General features: G+C 47.9%; 1 protein-coding gene across 5 annotated transcripts in view; it reads right to left on the bottom strand.

Annotated features, from left to right (window-relative positions):
- LOC132473703 (mitogen-activated protein kinase kinase kinase 21-like) overlaps positions 1-20,996 on the bottom strand; it is a 25,144-nt gene extending 4,148 nt beyond the window's left edge. Inside the window, exons 1-10 of one of the 5 annotated variants that reach the window (XM_060073922.1) lie at positions 19,146-20,996; positions 10,235-10,415; positions 9,611-9,759; positions 7,879-8,054; positions 5,240-5,480; positions 4,645-4,767; positions 2,972-3,122; positions 2,416-2,510; positions 2,128-2,175; positions 280-1,101 (exon numbers count right to left, since the gene is read on the bottom strand). In XM_060073922.1, the coding sequence (XP_059929905.1) occupies positions 280-1,101; positions 2,128-2,175; positions 2,416-2,510; positions 2,972-3,122; positions 4,645-4,767; positions 5,240-5,480; positions 7,879-8,054; positions 9,611-9,759; positions 10,235-10,415; positions 19,146-19,926 (2,767 nt within the window). In that variant the 5' untranslated portion in view covers positions 19,927-20,996. Of the gene's footprint in view, positions 1-279; positions 1,102-2,127; positions 2,176-2,367; positions 2,511-2,971; positions 3,123-4,644; positions 4,768-5,239; positions 5,481-7,878; positions 8,055-9,610; positions 9,760-10,234; positions 10,416-19,145 lie in introns of all 5 variants that reach the window. The other 4 variants (XM_060073923.1, XM_060073921.1, XM_060073924.1 and 1 more) reach the window with 4 other exon arrangements.

The following is a 20,996-nucleotide window of genomic DNA, read 5'->3' as shown; positions in this document are numbered from 1 at the left end:
GTGTTACTCACTACAGTAGTCCCTGTGTTACTCACTACTATAGCCTGTGTTACTCACTACTATAGCCTGTGTTACCCACTACTATAGCCTGTGTTACTCACTACTATAGCCTGTGTTACTCACTACAGTAGTCCCTGTGTTACTCACTACTATAGCCTGTGTTACTCACTACTATAGCCTGTGTTACCCACTACTATAGCCTGTGTTACTCACTACAATAGCCTGTGTTACTCACTACTATAGCCTGTGTTACTCACTACTATAGCCTGTGTTACTCACTACTGGGGCTGGTGGAGGAGGACTTCCTCCTCCGTAACCGTAGTCCTGGGACCGGGTGCCCCGGCTCTGGTGCCGGGCTGGGTGTCTGTGCCGGGGGCTGGCTCTGGGTCCGAGCTGCTCCTGCCACCGTGTCCTGCTGCCCCTCCACCCCGGCCACGGTGTCCGGAGCCTCCCCCTTCCCCCCCGGGTCCCCGTCCGCACCCCCGCCTCCCTCCGTCCGCAGCACACCACTGGAGGCGTTGCCCTCCACGATGGCCGACATGGAGATGAGATTGACGGGTCCGGGGGCGTGGCCGGGGGAGTGGCCAGAGGCGGGCTCCTCCTTGCGGGGGGCGCGGCCTCCCGGTGGAGAGGTGCTGCGTCGGAAGCGGGTGGCGCGCTGGAAGAGCCCCTCCTTCTTCTTCTTCTCCTCGCGCTGCGGCTCCCCGGCGTCCTCGGGGCTCCTGAGGGCCTCCCGCAGGTCGTAGCCCAGCGCCAGCGAGGCCAGCAGGGCCCCGCATCCGTACAGCACCGCGTCGGTCCGGCGTCGCGCCGAGGCACGCTTCAGGCTGTTGGTGGGCGTCACCTGGGGGGTTGTGGAGGTGGAGGAGGTGGATGTGGTGGTGCAGGGGTCCTCGGGACACTCCGGCCCCCCCGCGGTCCCAAGCTCCCCGCCCGGCCAGCAGGGAGCGGCCCCGGGGCCCTGGGCCTCCGGGTCCTCCCTCCACAGAGGTAGGTCGATGTACACCTGGTTGGGGAACTTGAGTTGCTTTGGTTTCGAGCTGCTGCTGCTGCCACCATCGCCGCCGTCTGGGGAGTAGGTGTCGTCTTTACCGCCCCCTGCTGGTCACAGAACAGTTGTTCATTAAAACATGACATGGGTGGACAAGGATTTTTGATGACTGCCTCAATGGAGAGGCAGAAACCCAGTCACAAACACTTCAGTGCTGAAGTGTACCAGACGTGCACACAATATATACAATACAATTTAGCATTTTTTATCTGCAACATAAACAAGGCATCATTTTGTTTATAGTTCATATATGAAATATCCAAAACGGCCAGTAACAGGTGGTTCCTGCAATAGCATGCATTTAACCAGTAGAGGGCGATTTGACTCCATTGTCATGTCCTATCCGACATTTGTGCATTTAAGTCAGGATCAATTTCTAATACTACTCTGGATTTTTGGTAGCCTGGTCCTACCAGACTCTCGTACTTCATTTCATTTGAGTCTGGACCTACTCAACGTTAACTCACTTGAAGGTGGGTGTCTGTGGAAGTTTAAAACTATTGGATCTGCCCAGTGCCACTCTGGATCTGCCATAACCAATCGCTAACGTTTGGCCGGGAATCACGTTGCACGCAGGCTGTAAACAAACCAATCACTGTGCGTGAAGATGCCCGTCAACGAGAGCTGACTTTAACGTCATTGATCTCAGCCACTTCCTCTGTTTAGACAGAGAAAACCCACTAACATACCGCAGACCCAGACCTGACCCAGACCGAAGGGAAATTCAAATTGAGCCGAAGTACTTCGGCGGGCGGAGCCAGGCTAGAATTTTGGGGTTTGGTTTTGCAAATGTCAAAGTGATCTGGAAGAAAGAAGCAATGACTGAGGAGAGAGTAGGGGTTCGGCTGACGGGCCCCTAAAAGATGGCTGGGGGCCCCCCTCACCTTGTTCAGCTGTGGGGCCCCTATCAGGCGGCTGGGGGCCCCCCTCACCTTGTTCAGCTGTGGGGCCCCTATCAGGCGGCTGGGGGCCCTCCTCACCTTGTTCAGCTGTGGGGCCCCTATCAGGCGGCTGGAGGCCCTCCTCACCTTGTTCAGCTGTGGGGCCCCTATCAGGCGGCTGGGGGCCCTCCTCACCTTGTTCAGCTGTGGGGCCCCTATAAGGCGGCTGGAGGCCCCCCTCACCTTGTTCAGCTGCGGGGCCCCTATAAGGCGGCTGGAGGCCCCCCTCACCTTGTTCAGCTGCGGGGCCCCTATAAGGCGGCTGGAGGCCCTCCTCACCTTGTTCAGCTGCGGGGCCCCTATCAGGCGGCTGGAGGCCCCCCTCACCTTGTTCAGCTGTGGGGCCCCTATCAGGCGGCTGGAGGCCCTCCTCACCTTGTTCAGCTGCGGGGCCCCTATAAGGCGGCTCGGGGCCCGCGTCACCTTGCTCAGCGAACAGCGCCGCCAGGGGGACGGACTTCTGGGTCTTCAGCAGACTGGTGGACCACGGGTTGTTGCCATCAGAGAGGGGTCGAACTCTGATACACACACACACAACCACACACACACACACACATACATACACATACACGCACCACAAACAAACCAAGCTAGTATTAGGCAGGTTTTGTAAATATGTAAACATAATAAATGTTACAAGAAAATATGAATACCTAGAAATAACAAATTTACATTTATATCATAGATATATAATCTCATGAATTAATTGACAGGTAAACACAACATCACGTTGTTTCAGTTGAAAACGGTTCTGTCGACAATTGTCTATTCTATTTGACTAAAATGTATAGAATATAAAAAGTGGGGGCAGTTTTCAGTAAAGTACAAGAACTCTTCCGGGCTGAAAACCCTTTCAGCCCAGAGAGTTAGTTTTGGATTGACTGCGCTGCTTAGCTATGTCTGTACGTGTACGTGTTTGTGTGTGCGCATGCGCGCGTCTCTATGTGTGTGTACAGGCCCGCGTGTGTGCGCCCCTCACCTCTCGGCGGTGGCGGGCCGCTCCTTGCTCTGCACCGAGCTGGGGCCCCAGGTCCGGCCCTTCTTCTTGATGCCCTTCTTCACGTCGTCGAACTCCTCGGGCCTGAAGAGGGTGCTGCGGCCCCACGTCCGGTTGCTCTCATCCAGGGTCACTGTGGGGAGGAGGACCACGTCGTCACGGTTACTGGACACAACCGGGCTGACCCCCTCCCCGCGCTGAATGTGTTAGTTGATGAGACTGTGGTGACCGTACTGGGAAGGTCCCCACTGTTACAGGAAGTGGTATCCTTTGATGCTCTTTCAATGGTAACGTACGGGGAAGGACAATGGCTGGGATTTCATTCCAATGTTATTTTTTATATTTTTCTGTTGACGGCCCTCTTTTTGAAGGGCAAACGATGTTGCAACCAGAGAATGAGCATTATAGTCAAACACGTAGAGATGGATTAGGTTGAATGTAACAAAAACAGGTGTTTCTGACCCCTGATCTCAGATCCAGCCGTCCTACTCTGTTACAGCCGAAACCCTTATGAAAGCTTTATCTGCCTGGGGCAGATTTGTGCGAGTGGATAAAGCTTTCATAAGGGTTTTTAATAGATGTACGTCTATAGTGGCTTCTACATGGTGTTGGATTCAAAGCTTTACAAACACCTTTTCATAGTTTACTTGTGCTGGCTGAGTTTGTGTTACCCAATCACAAGCTTACAGATCCCTGCCTGCAGCTACATGATTGGTCAAAACAAACAAGAAGGGAAAGACGTGTGAGACCACCACACCTCCCCACCCAACTCCCAAAATGTGAGGTTATCGACACACAAAAAGAGATGTTAAGGTGGTAAACTGCAGCCCTCCTGAACACAATAACACCACAGCACAGCGTAGAAACGGGGTTAGAATCCCACACAGGAAACCTGCAACACCAACCAAGACCCAGTTGCCCAAACCGAGTTGATCGAACACGAAAGACGATCCATTTTTTTCAGCGTCCCACGAGTTTTGAGCCAACCACCAGCAGACCACCTGCTGCTTTTCTCTGAGCCGTATATATAAGGAGGACCGGACAGGGCTGGGCCCGCGGTCCGGGCGAGGGGGTCGACCGAGCAGCCCATGGCTTGCCTTTGCTCCTGAGCCCTGAGTGGTCTGCAGCCAACTCGCTGGTGAGATCCACCTCCTGCTGGTAAACATACAGACTGTCCCTGTGCGGACGACACTGCACTGAGGGGAGGGAAGCATAACACAGGAGCCGTCACGCCGGGACCCCGTCCAGACCAAGGGGCAATATGGATGGTTAGAACGGGCGCCCTGTATGGATTGGATTGGATTGTTTTGACTTTTGTTTCTCCGATGCTACAATGTTGTTGCAGGTCCGGGTAGGACTGTCCTAAACTGTGTTTCAAGTCAGAAATAGTGGTTATGTATGTGCATGTGTGTGTAAGTGTGTGTGTCTCCGTCTGTGAGTGTAAAAGACAGAGCAATAGAAATCTTGATGTTCTAGAAGAATGGATAACATGTGCTCTTGTAGCCTTGCACTCCATATTGGGTCTTTTAGTATCATTTGCATCATGGTATTTATGAATGAACTTGTCCATGAACCACCTGACTGGGGCTCCCCCCACTGTGTGCTCAGAGAGTCTCAGACTCAGGCAGACAGAACGTGTGAGACAGTGGTCTTACGCTGAATGGCTCGTAGTCGCGGGATGAGGGTGGGGCTACTGGGAGGGGAGGAGTTTGTGCTGTGAAGACTCCGCCTCTTGTCCATTGAGGGCGAGGCCTGCACCGTGATCTTGTGTTGGAAATCTGTGACATCACAACAAACGGGCATGACACGTCATGTGAAGACCTGGCCTATAAACAAGCATGAAAGGCTAGGCACTGAGGATAACATATAACAACATGCGGTTGTTCAATAAGAACACACACACCTGTATGCACACAAGCACTCACACACACCCAAACACACGCACACACACACACACACACACACACACACACACACACACACACACACACACACACACACACACACACACACACACACACACACACACACACACACACACACACACACACGTACACCCGCACGTACATACACACACACACACACACACATCCGTACGCACAAAGCCAATCACACCTGGACAGCCACACGTGTGCACGCACACACGCACACACACGCAAGCAAGCACACACATGCACAGTCACACACACACACACACTAATCCACAATATGCCTACTCACATACGCACACACACACAAACACACACTCACCCGAGGGCAGGCTGATGCGGTTGCCGTCCTTGAGCTTTAGGCGGGAGCGCTTGAACTTGCCCTTCCTCTTCTTGACGTTGGGCTTGTCCTTGTTGAGCTGGAAGATGAGGATGTTGAGCTCCCGCTCCAGCACGTTGATCTCCCGCTCCGCCAACTGCTGCTCCCGCCGCTTCAGCAGCTCCTCCTGGGACTTCTGCTGCAGGGCGGCCCGCGACAGCTCCTCCTCCCGCGAGCGCAGCTCCTGGTGGGGTTGGGGGGAAGGATAAAGAGAGGGGTTAAAACACAACGTCTGGAAGAGGAACCGGATAGAAGTCGCAGAGCCAGCCTTTCCAAAACGGGAGGCCTTGGACAGAGTCCAGCGGCGCTGGGTCCAGCGCCGGACCACGTGGTGTCAGGAGGTCTGGGCCGGCCTCACCCCTAGCCTAGTAGAAAGGTCGCGCACAGCCAACCTTTCCAAACAGGACGCCACAGACATATTCCAGAGAGTTAAAGAGAGAAAAAGGAGAGACAGTGTTTCAATTACAGGCTGAGAAAAACCAAAAGCTACATTAAGGATCATAAAGACAAACCAAAGTATCGACCAATTTGCCTATTATCCTCTATGATAAGGCCAAGCTCTTTCACAGGCAGTATGTGTCGAAAAGAAGACCACATTGGGGATGAGATGTATGACCCAGGTACTGACAGACAGACAGACATGTAAGACACAGCCTGCTCTCGTGTGATATTGTAAAACACACGAGCGATGGAGTTCCGTCGTCACAAGAACAAAACGGCTTTTAAGTTTTTCTCATGACTGGCTCAGCTCTCCATCCCCTTCCTATTCTTACTTTAATTGCTCTTTGCTTAGCGTGCATAATCCTGACTGGATGACTTCCATGAAGCAGCTTTAAAGTGGTCCCCCCCCCCCCGGCAAGCCACCCACAGAGACGCAGATTACTGGCAGATCTGGACAGGAAATCGGCGGTTGCAGTTGCTTATGGAGTGGCTTATTCGGGAAACCTTCTCAGGGAATCGCTGTGGGAACACCGCTGACTGCAGAGATAAACAGCATCACCGTGTTTCAAGAGGTCCACCCTGTAATGCGGTCGAACTGTGGTGCTGAGAGTCAATGAATATCATTATGGGACACGGCCATGTGACCGTTTACACGCAACCATTTTCACCGCTGGGAAAAATGCTCATTGAAAAATGCTCATTGTCTCAGTTTGCCCCTAATATGTAATAACTTATTAACTTCCCCAATGGCTTAAAACTTAAGCACCCCAAGTATGTGCCATCAGAGGATAAAGGAAGGATTTGTTAGAACACAATTAAGCATAAAGCCAATATGAAGCTGAACATTATTTTCCTTTTCTACAACCAGACATGATATATAATCTTAGCCAGCAGGAGCAACGTAACCTAACCAGTAGCAACGTAACCAGTAGCATGCAGGCTGAGCCTACTCAGTGTTAGTTTTATTTTTTTTACCCCATCCAACCCATTTAACTCAACATGCTGAAACTCCCCTCCCCCTTCCCCACGCCCCTCCCCATCCCAAACGTCCATCGAATTAGCACCTCCCCCTTTAAGCTAGCGATGGGAGTCTCACACAGGAAGCAGATTAAAGTCTTAACAAGGGGAAGTGCGCTAAAGCACCTCAACGCTAAATGCTTGTTTTTGTTAAACGTGTGATTAGCCCGTCTGTTGGAGGGCAGGCGATTACACATGTCAAGTCCCCCAGAGCCGTCCTGAGCACCAGTACATATTAGCAACTAAGGCCCCAGCCTGCAGGAAGCATCATCTCCCTTGCATTAACACTGAGTTCTACCTGTGGGAGTTTTCAATCAGACACACCTAGTGTCTGAGACGGACCGAGACAGAAAGAGAGAGAAAAAAAACGACCATGAAGACAGATTCGTTGATATCTCTTTTCTATGTGAGCATTGATCGATAAATGGCCACATTATGATTGAAAGTGCAAACATAATGTAAACCTTCCACACGTGCGCGTGCAAATGGGCGTAAGCGTGCATGTGCAACACTCTACAGTACACGCACACACACACACACACACACACACACACACACACACACACACACACACACACACACACACACACACACACACACACACACACACACACACACACACACACACACACACACACACACACACACACACACACACACACACACACACACACACACACACACACACACACACACACACACACACACACACACACACACACACACACACACACACACACACACACACACACACACACACACACACACACACACACACACACACACACACACACACACACACACACACACACACACACACACACACACACACACACACACACACACACACACACACACACACACACACACACACACACACACACACACACACACACACACACACACACACACACACACACACACACACACACACACACACACACACACACACACACACACACACACACACACACACACACACACACACACACACACACACACACACACACACACACACACACACACACACACACACACACACACACACACACACACACACACACACACACACACACACACACACACACACACACACACACACACACACACACACACACACACACCTTCTCTTTGGTCCTGAGCTCGTCGAACATCTCCTGGATCTCCACGCGCCAGTCGTCCTGCATGCTGTGGAAGGATTCCTGGGGCATGGTGGCCATCACCGCCTCCTCGATGGCCGACAGCTGCTCCAGGATGCAGGAGAAGGAGGGCCGCACGTGGGGGTCCTGGTCCCAGCACTCTACATGGAACACACGACCCAGATATAGATGATGCACATATATCTAAGGGTTAATACGGACTGATGGCACTTTGTGTACTTCAAAAATATATATAGAGATATAATGTGCGCATGCAAGAATGCTAAGGAAGGCCAATACAAAAAGAGTCAAAACTAGGCCTTATCGTAGATGTATATATACTATAGAATAAATAATATGTATATTATGTATTGATATATACCAAGTATGTATATATTGAAATCTGTGTTAAATACACAGCTTTGACATTGTTTCATTTTATTAAACTAGCAGATTTAACACGCTTTTTAACACGTTCAATAGCACATTTTCAAAATAATTAAATGAGCTCCTCTTGATTCTCAAAGCCAGTAAGTATGAAACTTCTTCAGCCAATCAACGATTACCAAAGTCAGAACACACCAGGCCATTAATGATCTTTCTCTCATTCTCGCTGTCTATTCACTTCACTACACTGCGTGTACCAAGGCTGTTTCGGGTGTTTAATCAATGCTCACTTCAGCAATACATTGGAGAGTCGACTAACCTTGATTTACACTTGGATCACCACCTTAGTCTCAGTTTATTCCAGAAACTAATGTATGGATCCATATTTCGCCTAGCAATACCAATAGGCAATCTTCATTAACTCATTAAACTTGAAGATTGTTAAAAAATTGTTCTACTGCATCAAAATACCAACTAGTCTAACAATATTTCCCTCTCCATTGAAGTGGGGGAGGTTACTCATTTGTGATGGAGCTGATGTCATCGATATCGTGTTAATATATGTTAATAGAAATTACATATTTCTCGTCTCACCAGGAGCTACTATAGCAGGATCATGTTGTGATGGTATAAACACAAATGCTTTTCAAATTACCGATTCAGTGCAATTGCAAAAACCACTGATGACTTGGTCTTCAATACGCATTTCTACCCGTCATTATATGCGTTTAATCTGGGTAAGTTAATAATAAGTTAATAATGCCTATTGGTGAAACACCCACACTGAACATTAAGAGGAATAGATGGCCTGTAAATCATAGTTAGTAATATACAGTGTATTACTGAAGTGAACATGGATTAAACACCCGAAACAGCCTAGGTCCACATAGTGTAGTGAAGTGAATGCACAGTGAGAAGGAGAGAAAGATCATTAATGGCCTGGTGTGGTCAGACTTTTTTATCGTTGTTTAGGTGAAGAAGGTTTATAGTTACTGGCTTTGAGAATCTGGTAGTGTTGAGGAAAGGCGGTGTAAAAAACGGTGTGTTGAACCACTAAATCTGCGTATTTTACAACGTAATAAAAGACGCCGTATTTTACGTTGATTTATATCAATGCACGTCTCTCACACACACACACGCACACACACACACACACACACACGCACGCACACACGCACACACGCACACACACACACACACACACACACACACACACACACACACACACACACACACACACACACACACACACAAACACACACACACACACACAAACACACAAACAAGCACACACCAAAACACACAAACACACACACACTGCTCAGCCTACCTTCCATGAGCTTGGCGAAGGGCTCTGGGCAGGTGGAGGGGATGGGCAGGGTCAGCTTGTTGACGGCCACGCCGTAGGCCACGGCCAGCCCGTCGATCCCCCGGTACGGCACCTCCCCCGTCAGCAGCTCCCACAGCAGCACCCCGTAGCTGGAGACATGGACGCACGCACGCACAGACAGACAGACGGCGGAATGGACACACACACGGAAGACAAACACAGACCTTTTAAGTGCACCTGAAAATGTCCTCTTACATTATAAAGTGCTTATGCATTCAATACATGAACGGGAAAATAATTTAAATGATAAAAATGAAATAATAGAGATGCAAATAATTATTATGTTTGATTAGCTATTTTATCAGTTTTATCAGTATTATTGTTAATTGATTCTTTTATTGCTTTGCTTTAGAAACAAGTCTTTTAATAAATGTCCTACTAATAAAGCCAAAAGAAATAAAGAGACAGAGACAGATCGAGAGACAGAAACAGATAGAGAAAGAGAAACAGATAGAGAGAGAGAGAGAGAGAGAGAGAGAGAGAGAGAGAGAGAGAGAGAGAGAGAGAGAGAGAGAGAAGAGAGAGACAGATAGAGAGAGAGACAGATATCCTCGCTGTCCATACCTCCATACGTCACTGCCTTTAGAGAAGAGCGAGGACTTGATGACCTCAGGGGCCATCCAGGAGTAGGTTCCTGCGGCGGACATCTTGGTGGTGTTGTGCCACTCCCGAGCCAGACCAAAGTCTGTGATCTTCAGTGTCTTCCTCCCGATGTCGTCGTTCTCGATCGTCTCCAGTAGCAACACTGCAAGGCAGACCAGACCAGGTGAGGAGCAGGAGGGTGAGGGGACATGGACCAATGGCCGGAGTGATGGGGATGGGAATGACCGGATGGGATGACCGAATAGGAATAATCGTATAGGAAGAAATGACAACGGATGGGAATGACAACAGATGAGAATGACAATTGTTGGGAATGACCGGAAGGGGAATGAAAACGGTTAGGAAGGGCAATGGATGGGAATGACTAATGGGGGAGGAAAACAACATGAAGTAAAAAGAACATGTGAGATAGAGGTAGGGATGCGGTGGATGGATAAGGTTGACGTGGCAAAGCAATGCAAGAGGAAGGACAAAATAAAAATGACAGATGGAACATCAAATGAGAGATGGACATTCAAAATAAAAGTGCATTGCGAGAGGAGGTAACGGGTGGCTAGGGAGGAGAGTGAGGCGGCCAGGTGATATTTCCAAGGAATGCGGGTCATTTATTACGATGGAAACCGGAGGCTGACAGCCTTACAAAGAACCTGTCCTCAGGACCTGGAACCATCTAACAGATAAAAGTAGACCTGAAATCTTCAAACCAACTGGTAACACACACCTGGACCTAGATACCATAGTAAAAGCCCCACTCCACTAATAGACACACCTGCTGTATTCATAGTGTCCTTCCCACCAAGAAACAACATAACATCCTATCAGAATTAACTAATATCTCCTTTGTAGGAACATATTGGAATCATGTTCCTTTATTTCATGCAGGCCTTAAAACTCTGAAAGATAACACAGATAAATGTTTAAGAAAGTCGAAACATATATTCCAAGCACTGACATTATAAAGCGAAAACAGAAATATAACTGATTCAAGCATTCAAATGTTTCATATCGTGCAAAGAAGGTATAAAGGTATGTGCTTATCATATAAACCTCCTCGTAATCGAAGTTCATACGACAAAAACAAACACACACACACACACACCAGCTTGAGCTTCCCCTCGGTCCGCTCAGAGTGCGGGTTTCCCCTCAGGAGGGCCCCTCTCTGCGTGGGGGGGCCCAGGGGAGGGCCGGACCAAGCAGCCTGAGAGGTGTCAGGTGCGTGTGCAGGATGTGCGCATGGCTCAAGGCCACCTCCGCTATGCCACACTTTGGTTCCATGCAAGGGCTTTGTGAGACGCCTTAACATCCACAACAATGTGCACGCTAGAGTTACTCTTTGTGGGCACACACACACACACAGACACTGAAGGACACACGAAAGGAGAATGTTGAATCGACTCTCCTACACTGTAGTATGAATACAATGAGTCACTAACTTGTCTGCACTATTTAACAATTATTCGCTGAAGGTTAGGTGAGTAAATGTTTTAGTACACGTGAACACTCCAAAAACACTTTTTGCCGGGATTTATTAGCGGTTTATTTGTTTTTATTAGAGTGACGAGAAGACCGTCACGCGCGCTAAACAATATCCGTGTTTGAGATCTCAATCATGGGATATTGCCCAATATCCCGAGATAGCGAACCAATCAAATTGGGCCCTCTTACAAGGTTCATGTGTAGCACATACAATTTGTGGTTATACATATTTGACCAAACCAAGCTGTGCATATAGAGGCCTGTGTGTGTGTATGTGTGTGTAATTGTGTACAATCATGCAGGGTTTATCTCAAGGTGTTACTTAGTCGCCAACGGCCCTTGAGTTTCCTGGAAGTTTGGACGAATACGTGCATGCAGGCTTGTGAACTGTCATCGGTCTCCCACACACAAAAGACCACACTTTGAGTGGCACTATTTCCCATGCTCCTCGTTTTGGCTTATTGCCTATTTCTGAGCACCCCAAGGCTGCATCGTTCCTGACACAACACACACGCACGCATGCGCACACACACACTCACACTCTCACACACACACACACACACACACTCTCACACACACACACACACACACACACATAGAAACTCACACACACACACACACACACACACACACACACACACACACACACACACACACACACACACACACACACACACACACACACACACAGTACACACCCACACAGAGTTGATGTTTGCAGGGAAAACAGAGAAGCAGAGGGGGAAAAGGAGGTAGGATTAGAAGTGGGAGTGAGGAAGCGGCGCCGAGAGACCTTGACCTGTTCATACCCGCTCTCCTTTGTCCTGCTCGCAGACACAACAAGATGAGTCAGAGCACAGGCCCATTCACCATCCTCCTCATGGAGGAACTACTACACGGTGACAGAAATAACATAACAGCAACCTGGTTTACCAATATCACAATTAAATACGTGTTTTGAAAACCATAATCAACCCAAAAGGCCTCAGAAAAGCTGATAGACAACAATTGGGGCCTGACAATACAATAGTGTTTTCCCACAGAATTTTGGCAGCATTTATCCGGGTGGTGCCCCGAGTTCACTAAGGGGGGTATACTGGATCGGCCACCCCTTTAAAAATATGTTCTGTAATGAAAATGAATAACAGTCAGTCAGGAACATGCGTACATGATTGCCTATTCTACAACTGGTCGGACACATTGAACCGTAGATTACCAGACTGATAAAGGAAAACACTCATGACAAAGTGAATCTTCAGACTAATAAGTAGGGTATTAGTGCCATGGCGGGCCTTGGTCACTTGGGCCTTGATTCCCTACCCAGCATCAACTAAAGGGATTCATTACAAACAGGTTTCTCTGGATTAATGATATACTTCTGGCTCCTGCTGCCAAGACCTCTCTGTCTGATTCCATAGATTCCTTGTACAACGCTGGTGGTTTCAGCGGCCTGCGGTGAATTCCACGACAAGGAGACACGTTGACTTCATGACCACGTTAACCTTTCAGATTAGCTGTGTTGTCATTTAAAAAAAGCTCATGCTCTGTGGTCTGAGTCAAACACTGCTGATATAAAAGGTACTATATTCATCAGCATAAAGTCTAGTGTAGAAAATGGTCATCTTGATCAAAAACCTTTTCTCTTCTGCTGTAATTCTGCTGTAATTCTGCTGTAATCTCATTTATACCTAAAGATAGGTAAAAGAGAGATTGAGACATGTATGTGTAATGGAAGAAAAGAGGCAGCCAGACCAGAACCCAAGACTGAACAAGGTGATAAGGGGAGAGGTGGGGAGAAAAATTGCATCTGCATCTAGTCAAATGAACACAACTCACAACAATCGTTGCAAACAAATCCGTTTTAACCCCGGTTCCCATGGTGTCAAAGTTATTTACAGCTGGAGAATAGGGAACAATAAAGGCTTGAGAGTGGCGTCAATGGGACAAGGCTGTGGTGGAACAGTGTTGTTATCACTGACATCCCACGTGAAACAACCAGTGGTGGAACCACAAGCTGTTAGATGGAGAATAGAAGTAACTGACTTTAAACAAAACCTCATGGCATTACGCTGCTCAAAGTGAAACCGCTGGGCAGTTCCAAAGTAATTCAACTACACACAATAAGCCAAAGCGGGTGTGGGGAACGAGTTGTTTTGTTCACCTTCCAACATCCCCCCTCCTCGAATCAAAAGACCCCACTTTACCCAGTGATACTTGAAGCCTACCTTCAATGACCTCTTCACCCAGCAGGTCAACGCCTGGAGGACTGTGATGCATTTCAATATGTCTCTTATTCTTTGGAAGTCCGTAAAGGGTTGCATATATTTATTAAAACAAAATAAAAAAAACAATAGCTTGCTAATTTGAGGCAACCCCAAAGGTATATTGAATTGGAGAGAGTGGCACATCCAAACTTGTTTTGCTGAAGTGGAGTGCAGGCCTCGACTGCAATAGCGCACATTTCAATTTAATAAGTAATATGTTGGTTCAAGACCCGTCCAAGACTGTGGTTGAGTTTGTTTCTTAGATTTATGCATTCAATTCCAAAGGACCATGCATCCTCTAGCTGCCCCACACCCTCGAGTTCATACCCCCAGGCAAGCCCTGGTACACAAGCACCTGGGCAAGACAGCACCTGTGGAATATAGGGCAGACCCCCTGTAATACGAGTGAGGAACACCTCCAGCATTTGCACCGAGCCCCTAATCCGTCAGACCCCCTAGATCAAGGAATAGGTCCTTGATTTGAACTATTCCATGATCTGTTATGTTGTACTCCAGCAGACCAGAAACTTTGTCGTTCATGTTTTTACATCTTTGAATCTTCTACTTCCAGTGATATCAGCAAACACACTGATAGAGAGACTCAAACAAAGTGTCCCTCCATCACTGGCGGAGACCTGTCCTGGAGGGTGCAGGGTGACAGAGAGTAAGCTGAGAAGACCTCACCTTCGGGGCTGACTCCACCCTGAGCCCCTTCCCCTCCTCCATCATCTATACACACACACACCCTCACAAACAGAAGAGTTGGAGGCAGACCCCAGGACACAGGGTAGATCAGAGACTGAGCTACCTCTCTCAATACAGGCCAAGACCTCTCCTTACTTTGATCCACCTACTAGTGTAGACCAGATCCAGAGCAGTTGGGGTGACTCCCTCTATAAAACCACATTCAAAATCGAATGCAGTTACATTATAGTAAGTGGTAGCAAATAATAGTAAGTAATAAGTAGTAATTAATTTGTATATTATGTATCTTCTAACACCAAGGCAGAAATAATGTTTGTATGTGAAGGATAACAATAATTAACAACATAGTTTCTACGGTCATTTGATACACTGATGTCTCCTGACCTTATCGTGGAGGCTGTCTGTAAAAGCACCAATCGCCACAACAAATACAATTTCCAGAAGCTATCCAGAAGCTTTAAGTGAGACTTCTAGTTTTTTAGAATATGCCCCTACTCAGCCTCTGTGTGTGTGTGTGTGTGTGTGTGTGTTATCTAATGTTACAAATAAAAGTATGTGTAACTTGTGAAAGTAGTTTTGTAGCTGGTAACCGTGCGAGTGGGAGGGACTGTGGACACATGCAAAGGAGCGGGTTGAATCGGGGCTCGACTCAGCTGTTGGCCCTTTCCCCTTTTCCATGGGCGCCGTGACAATAGGTGCAGTCAGGGAGAGGTCGTAAAGAAACACAGTGAAAGCATCTCCACTCCTCCTCTGCTCCCCTCGGCCCATTCTTTGGCCAGAAAGGGACAGGCAGTAACCGTCTGTGTGTCACTGAAGGGTAATTGTGGGGAGGCCAGAGAAAAGTTGCCCTGCAACACCTAGTCAAGCTTTGTTAACGTCTTCCACCGAGGACTTCCACGGGGGCCAACGCGACGAGAGGAGCGGGACGTATGTGTGTGTGCGTCTCTCTGTGTGTGCGTGTGTGCTTGTGTGTGTGTGTGTGTGTGTGTGTGTGTGTGTCTGTGTGTGTGTGCCAGAGACCAATAGTGGCAGGCGGACAACAGGGGGAGTTGAAGTCCATCATAACATCTTTCAATTGACAAGATTGACAGGGGAATGTTGCAGCACACAAACCGCGTTGGTTACGGCTTGGCGCCGCATTCTAGAACACGCGCCTGCATACCTGGCATTCTCCCATCGTGAATCCAAACAGGTCAAATGAATGGGAGTTATTCGCCAGGGCTCAGAGCCAAGTATCACTACGATTCTGCCCTGCTCGACAGCGCCGTGAACATGGTGCCACACCTCACCTGGAGGAGAAAGAGCGCGGGGGGGGGGGGTTGTAAAACAAACTGAAATAAAATAAATGACGATAAGAGTGACCAAGACGGAAGGCCAGAAGGAGGAAGGCAGGCCACGAGAGAGGGGTGAAAAGAAAAGTGTTTGTTCAGAAACTAAATATGGAACATAAAGATGCCACAAAGAGGACGGAAAGAAAGGAGTATAGCCTACAGAAAGGAGACGGGAGGGAGGGTGGGGGTTACGGAGGGAGTGAAATAATGAAGCAAGGAGGGAATCCCCCTTGGTTTCTGGCGATAAAAGAGTACCGCAGCTCTCTGGGAGATTAAATATGAACGGAACAAAACAAAACGAGGGCTTTGAGAACCTCTGAGTCCTTGCCATTCTTCTGGCCGCAGTAGCCTAGCAACCGCTGCTTGACCAGTCCATTGTGCAAACGTATGTTAAGCTTTTATCCCTCATTAGCAACATTCCTCCCAGCCGGCTGGGATTTTACAGATTAGGGGGAAAAAATATACACAAAAGAAGTTGGTCAAATCTCGCTGACTTCCAACATATTACTTTACAAGCTAATCATTGATTAAATAGTGTTATGTTTGTCTGGTCTGCATGGAGTGTGTGTGTACACTGTAGGTTGTGGGGAGTTAAGTAGACCATAGCTATGCTATGGTCTACTGGGCATGAGTGGGAAGGTGTTGTACTGCTTCATAACTGCACCTTTAACACAATATAAAACGCAATCAATCCCACCTTTTTACAAACCTCCCTCATAATGAACTGACACACTGCATGTTATCGGCCTGTTTCTGTGAATTTCTTTACCTCCTGCGATGGTCATACCTTGTCCTTCTAGTTTGGTTCTATGCAAAAACAAAATGCCAAACAAACAGGACTTTTGGACAGGACTTCATGAGAGATGCTTATCTTCATTCAACTCTTCTTATTTGAAATGGTTCAAGGGAGAAAAAAAACCTCCATGCACCACAGGGGGCGTGTGGGTGTATGCATGAGATTGTGTGTGCGTGTGTTTGTGTGTGACTTCTGTGACCTCAATAGCCTGGTCCAAAGCAAACACGTACCTACCTACATTCAGCCCATATGTTTGGATATAACCCCTAGACTGCAGATGTGCAGACTTCTGACCCTGGGCCAACAGAAACAGCTGAAACAAACTAACGGCCATAGTGTAACTGATAATAGTCATAGTAAACAGTCACTATGTCTGGGCATGATTAGGCCTGGGTAAGCAACGGCCCAAATAGGCGGCACGTTTTATTTTCTCCTTTTCTTCGTTGCAAATACCATTGTAGCTTGTTGAGGTTGAGATTGAGGTTTACCGAAATGACTTGACTGGTAACTACATTGTCCTAGTTCACGATTGCAGTCAACTAGCAGGCCTCGTCGAGGTAACATTGGTGAAAGACTGTTCTGAATTATCTTTTCCCAAACGTGGCTTCAACCCTTCTGCTCTCACTCCAATTATAGCCGTTGTTGTCTCTTGGTCACAATGGAGTAGCAAGTCAAACACAATGACTTGAGTTAGCAGTACTGGTGGTAGTGTGTGTGTGTGTGTGTGTGTGTGTGTGTGTGTGTGTGTGTGTGTGTGTGTGTGGGGGGGGGAGTAATTGTGTTTATTTAGCAAACACCTGATTAGCTGGGACCACCTAAACAGCAGTTAAATATTTTCATCCCATCTGTCTACGATTAAAAAATAATCTTCATCTCCAACCGTCGTTTGGATTTTACAAATGCTTTGTGGGATCACTTGTGTTTTTTTTTTTTTTTTAATTGTATTTATTTAGAATATATCTAAATGGAATAATATCAAACAGTAAGTAAGTGACCAAGTGATCCTCTTTCTGTCTTTTACCCACAATGGGTTTTAGAAAGTGGACAGTCTGAAACCAGAATCAATTAAATCATTCAAATCGACCATACACACGCATGTACGCACGTACGTACACAAAATACACAAACACACACCAGAAGCTCTGCAACTTGTAAATTACACTAACTCTTTTGGTAACTGACCTGAAGTTTTCTTTCTTCCTTTCCTTCTTTATTCAGCGATTGAACAATGATACACTTTTCAGTGCTTAAGGACCTCACAGTGACCAACTCTAAACCAGACGCATGCTTTCATCTGAGGAATCTCAAAGGAGCCTGTGTCTAAATGACAACCCTTTGCAGGTGTATTTTCACTTGATTATACACACAGGGACTGCTTGCCTCTCCCATGTTTAGATTATGTTTGCAAACTTTTTCACTCACAATCCTACAATCTCTTTCACTCCAGTCTTGACAGGCTTTGGTTGGTCGGAGCCACATGGCCTGATTTTGTGTGCTTGTGTGTGTGTGTGTGTGTGTGTGTGTGTGTGTGTGTGTGTGTGTGTGTGTGTGTGTGTGTGTGTGTGTGTGTGTGTGTGTGTGTGTGTGTGTGTGTGTGTGTGTGTGTGTGTGTGTGTGTGTAAATCACTGGCTTTGTTTGAACATTTCAGGGAGAGTTGGAGAGGGGGTGGGAAGGTGTGTTTGTGTGCTACAGCACAAGGGTTGGTTGGGGGGAAGGGAAGTCGACCCAGCTGAGCAAACTCTGACCCCGTTTCACATCCTCTCGTGGGGTCTCCCCCGGAGAAGGCCTTGCTATCACCTATTACTACCACAGAGGAAGTAATAGGCTCCTATTCACATCTTCACTACTCAACAACTCCTTTCTATTGTTTTGTTGTTAATTATGTCACCTTTTACATGAAACATTTTTAGTAAAGACTATTTTCCATCATACCTCTACAGCCATTACCCTATCAACTCTTTCAGAAAGCAGCTAAGAGTTTACTAAGCGGTAAAGATAGTGAAAGTACCTCAGATGTGGCAATAGAAGCAATTGACCACTTTGTCAAAGCTTTAATAAAAACTTCAAAGAATTACTGTGTTCTGGCATGTGTACATTTATTTTTTACAGTTTAGTCAAGCTATTTAAGTTAAAGCCCGTTTTTTTTCAGGGGGAGTGAGAGTATTAAATGAGAATACTAACACTTGAATTATCCTCAAAGTAGTGACACAGACGTCAGAAACGTTAACGTAACTGACCTCTGTCATTAACAATAAAATCAAATACGCACACACACACGTGTGATTGTGTCCATGCTTACCGTTGCTAGACTTCAGGTCACGGTGGATGATGGGTACCACGGCCTCCTCGTGTAAGTATAGCATCCCGCGTGCGATCTGAACAGCCCAGTTGACCAGGATGTGCGGTGGGATGCGCCTTCCGGTCAGTGCCCGGTTCAGGGTACCACCGCGGGCGTACTCCATGACCAGGCACAGGTTGGGTTCCTCCAAACAAACTCCCTCGAGTTTAATGATGTTGGGGTGTTGCAGCATGGAGAAAAGTTTGGCTTCTTGTTTGACCCCGTCAGCGGTGGCAGTGATGTCCTCATCTGGGTCTTGACGGGCAGCCTTCACGGCGACCTCTTGATCCTTCCACGTCCCCCGGTACACCTTGCCGAACCCTCCAACGCCTATGATTTCTTCAAGAACGAGTTCGCTAAAAACTATCTCGGCTGGCGGGAGGCTGGGGACGCGCTCCCGGACTCCCACCGTGCAGCCGGTGGTAGGCAATCGATAAATAGCGGGCTGGTACGTAACATAGTTTGACGGGAAAATACCAACTCTGTGGTTGATTTTCCCAGTCCACCAACCCTCGTCCCCGGAGATCGCAGCGTCTTTGGAGAGCACTTCCACCACGTCGCCACGACGGAGGCTGAGTTCATCCTCCCCGCTTGCCTCGTAGTCGTACGCCGCCGTCCAGAGCGAGCGGGTCGGACACAGCGGGGCAGAGTGCGCCCAGGCCTGCGGAGCCGCGGGGGCATCGGAACAGACATGCTCCTCTTTCCCACCGCCACCACCGTCACCGTTTGGGAAAGCCGCCATTTCTCGGTGGCCGTAGACGCACCATAGGGTGCAAAAGCTATGATAACAAAAAGTAAACTTCAAAGGAAGACCTGTGTGACAGAACTAACATGCTGGTGCTGGTCCACGGCGCGCATGGAGCAGCACGGGGAGGCTAGACTCCGAGCTCAGCCCAAGCCGAGGTCAGGTCAGGAGCTGGTTCCCGGGTCCCATGTGAGGGAGAGGACGCCGATGCTGCTGCTTCGTCTCCACGTCGCCACTCTTGTATAATGTCTCAGTGGGTCAATAAAGTAGGCTACCAACTAACCAGCTAGGGGATCTGTTGTTCAAAGCCAATGGTTAAATACACAACTGTCACCACTTGTGTATCCTGACAGTTAGCAGTTAATTACTAGAAAACGTTATGATTGTACTATATTGTTATACTTGGTTAAGAGAGGTGGTATATACCCTACTGTTTAGACTAGGAATGTTAGTGGTGGAGCTAATCCTAGCTCATTCACCCATGCACCTAGTAAATATAATAATTTAGGATTATACATTATTATACTTGGTTGATACAGTGGTTATACACCCCCTCCCAGACCAGGGGTGTTAGCGGTAAGGCTAACTTTAGCTCCTTCACCGATGCAGCTAGTAAGTTTTGCAGGTGCCGCAAGTGGTGCACCTGCACCGTCCATTGAAGCGCTATTACACCCCGACTAACGCAGCGGCCTAAACATTACCTTCAGGGCGGTCCACCTCAAAAGAGATAGATACCTTGATACTGGGACTTTTCCCGTTAGGTACACGGGAACTCTTTAGGACTTTAAGCGAGCTGACGAGCTAGCCTAGCCTGGGTCAGTCCCTTGACTGGTAACGTTACTTGATGAGTTGTCCCCCCACTTCGGCTCCTCAGTTTCTCGCGGTGTCCCAGTGCTGTTACCTCCGTTAACAACAAGCAGCGCTGGATCCAATGCAAAGGTACACCCTCCCCCCCAAAAAAAATCCGTTAATAAACGTTAAATGAAATGGCCGTCAACTTTAATCAAAACATATCCAATAGCGACGCCATGGTCAGTGCCCAGCGTCTAGGACCCAGCGGCGGAGAG

This window comes from Gadus macrocephalus, chromosome 15 (assembly GCF_031168955.1).
Source record: "Gadus macrocephalus chromosome 15, ASM3116895v1".
NCBI lineage: Eukaryota > Metazoa > Chordata > Actinopteri > Gadiformes > Gadidae > Gadus > Gadus macrocephalus.
The sequence above is the reverse complement of the archived record's forward strand: the minus strand, read 5'-3'. Positions and strand labels throughout refer to the sequence as shown.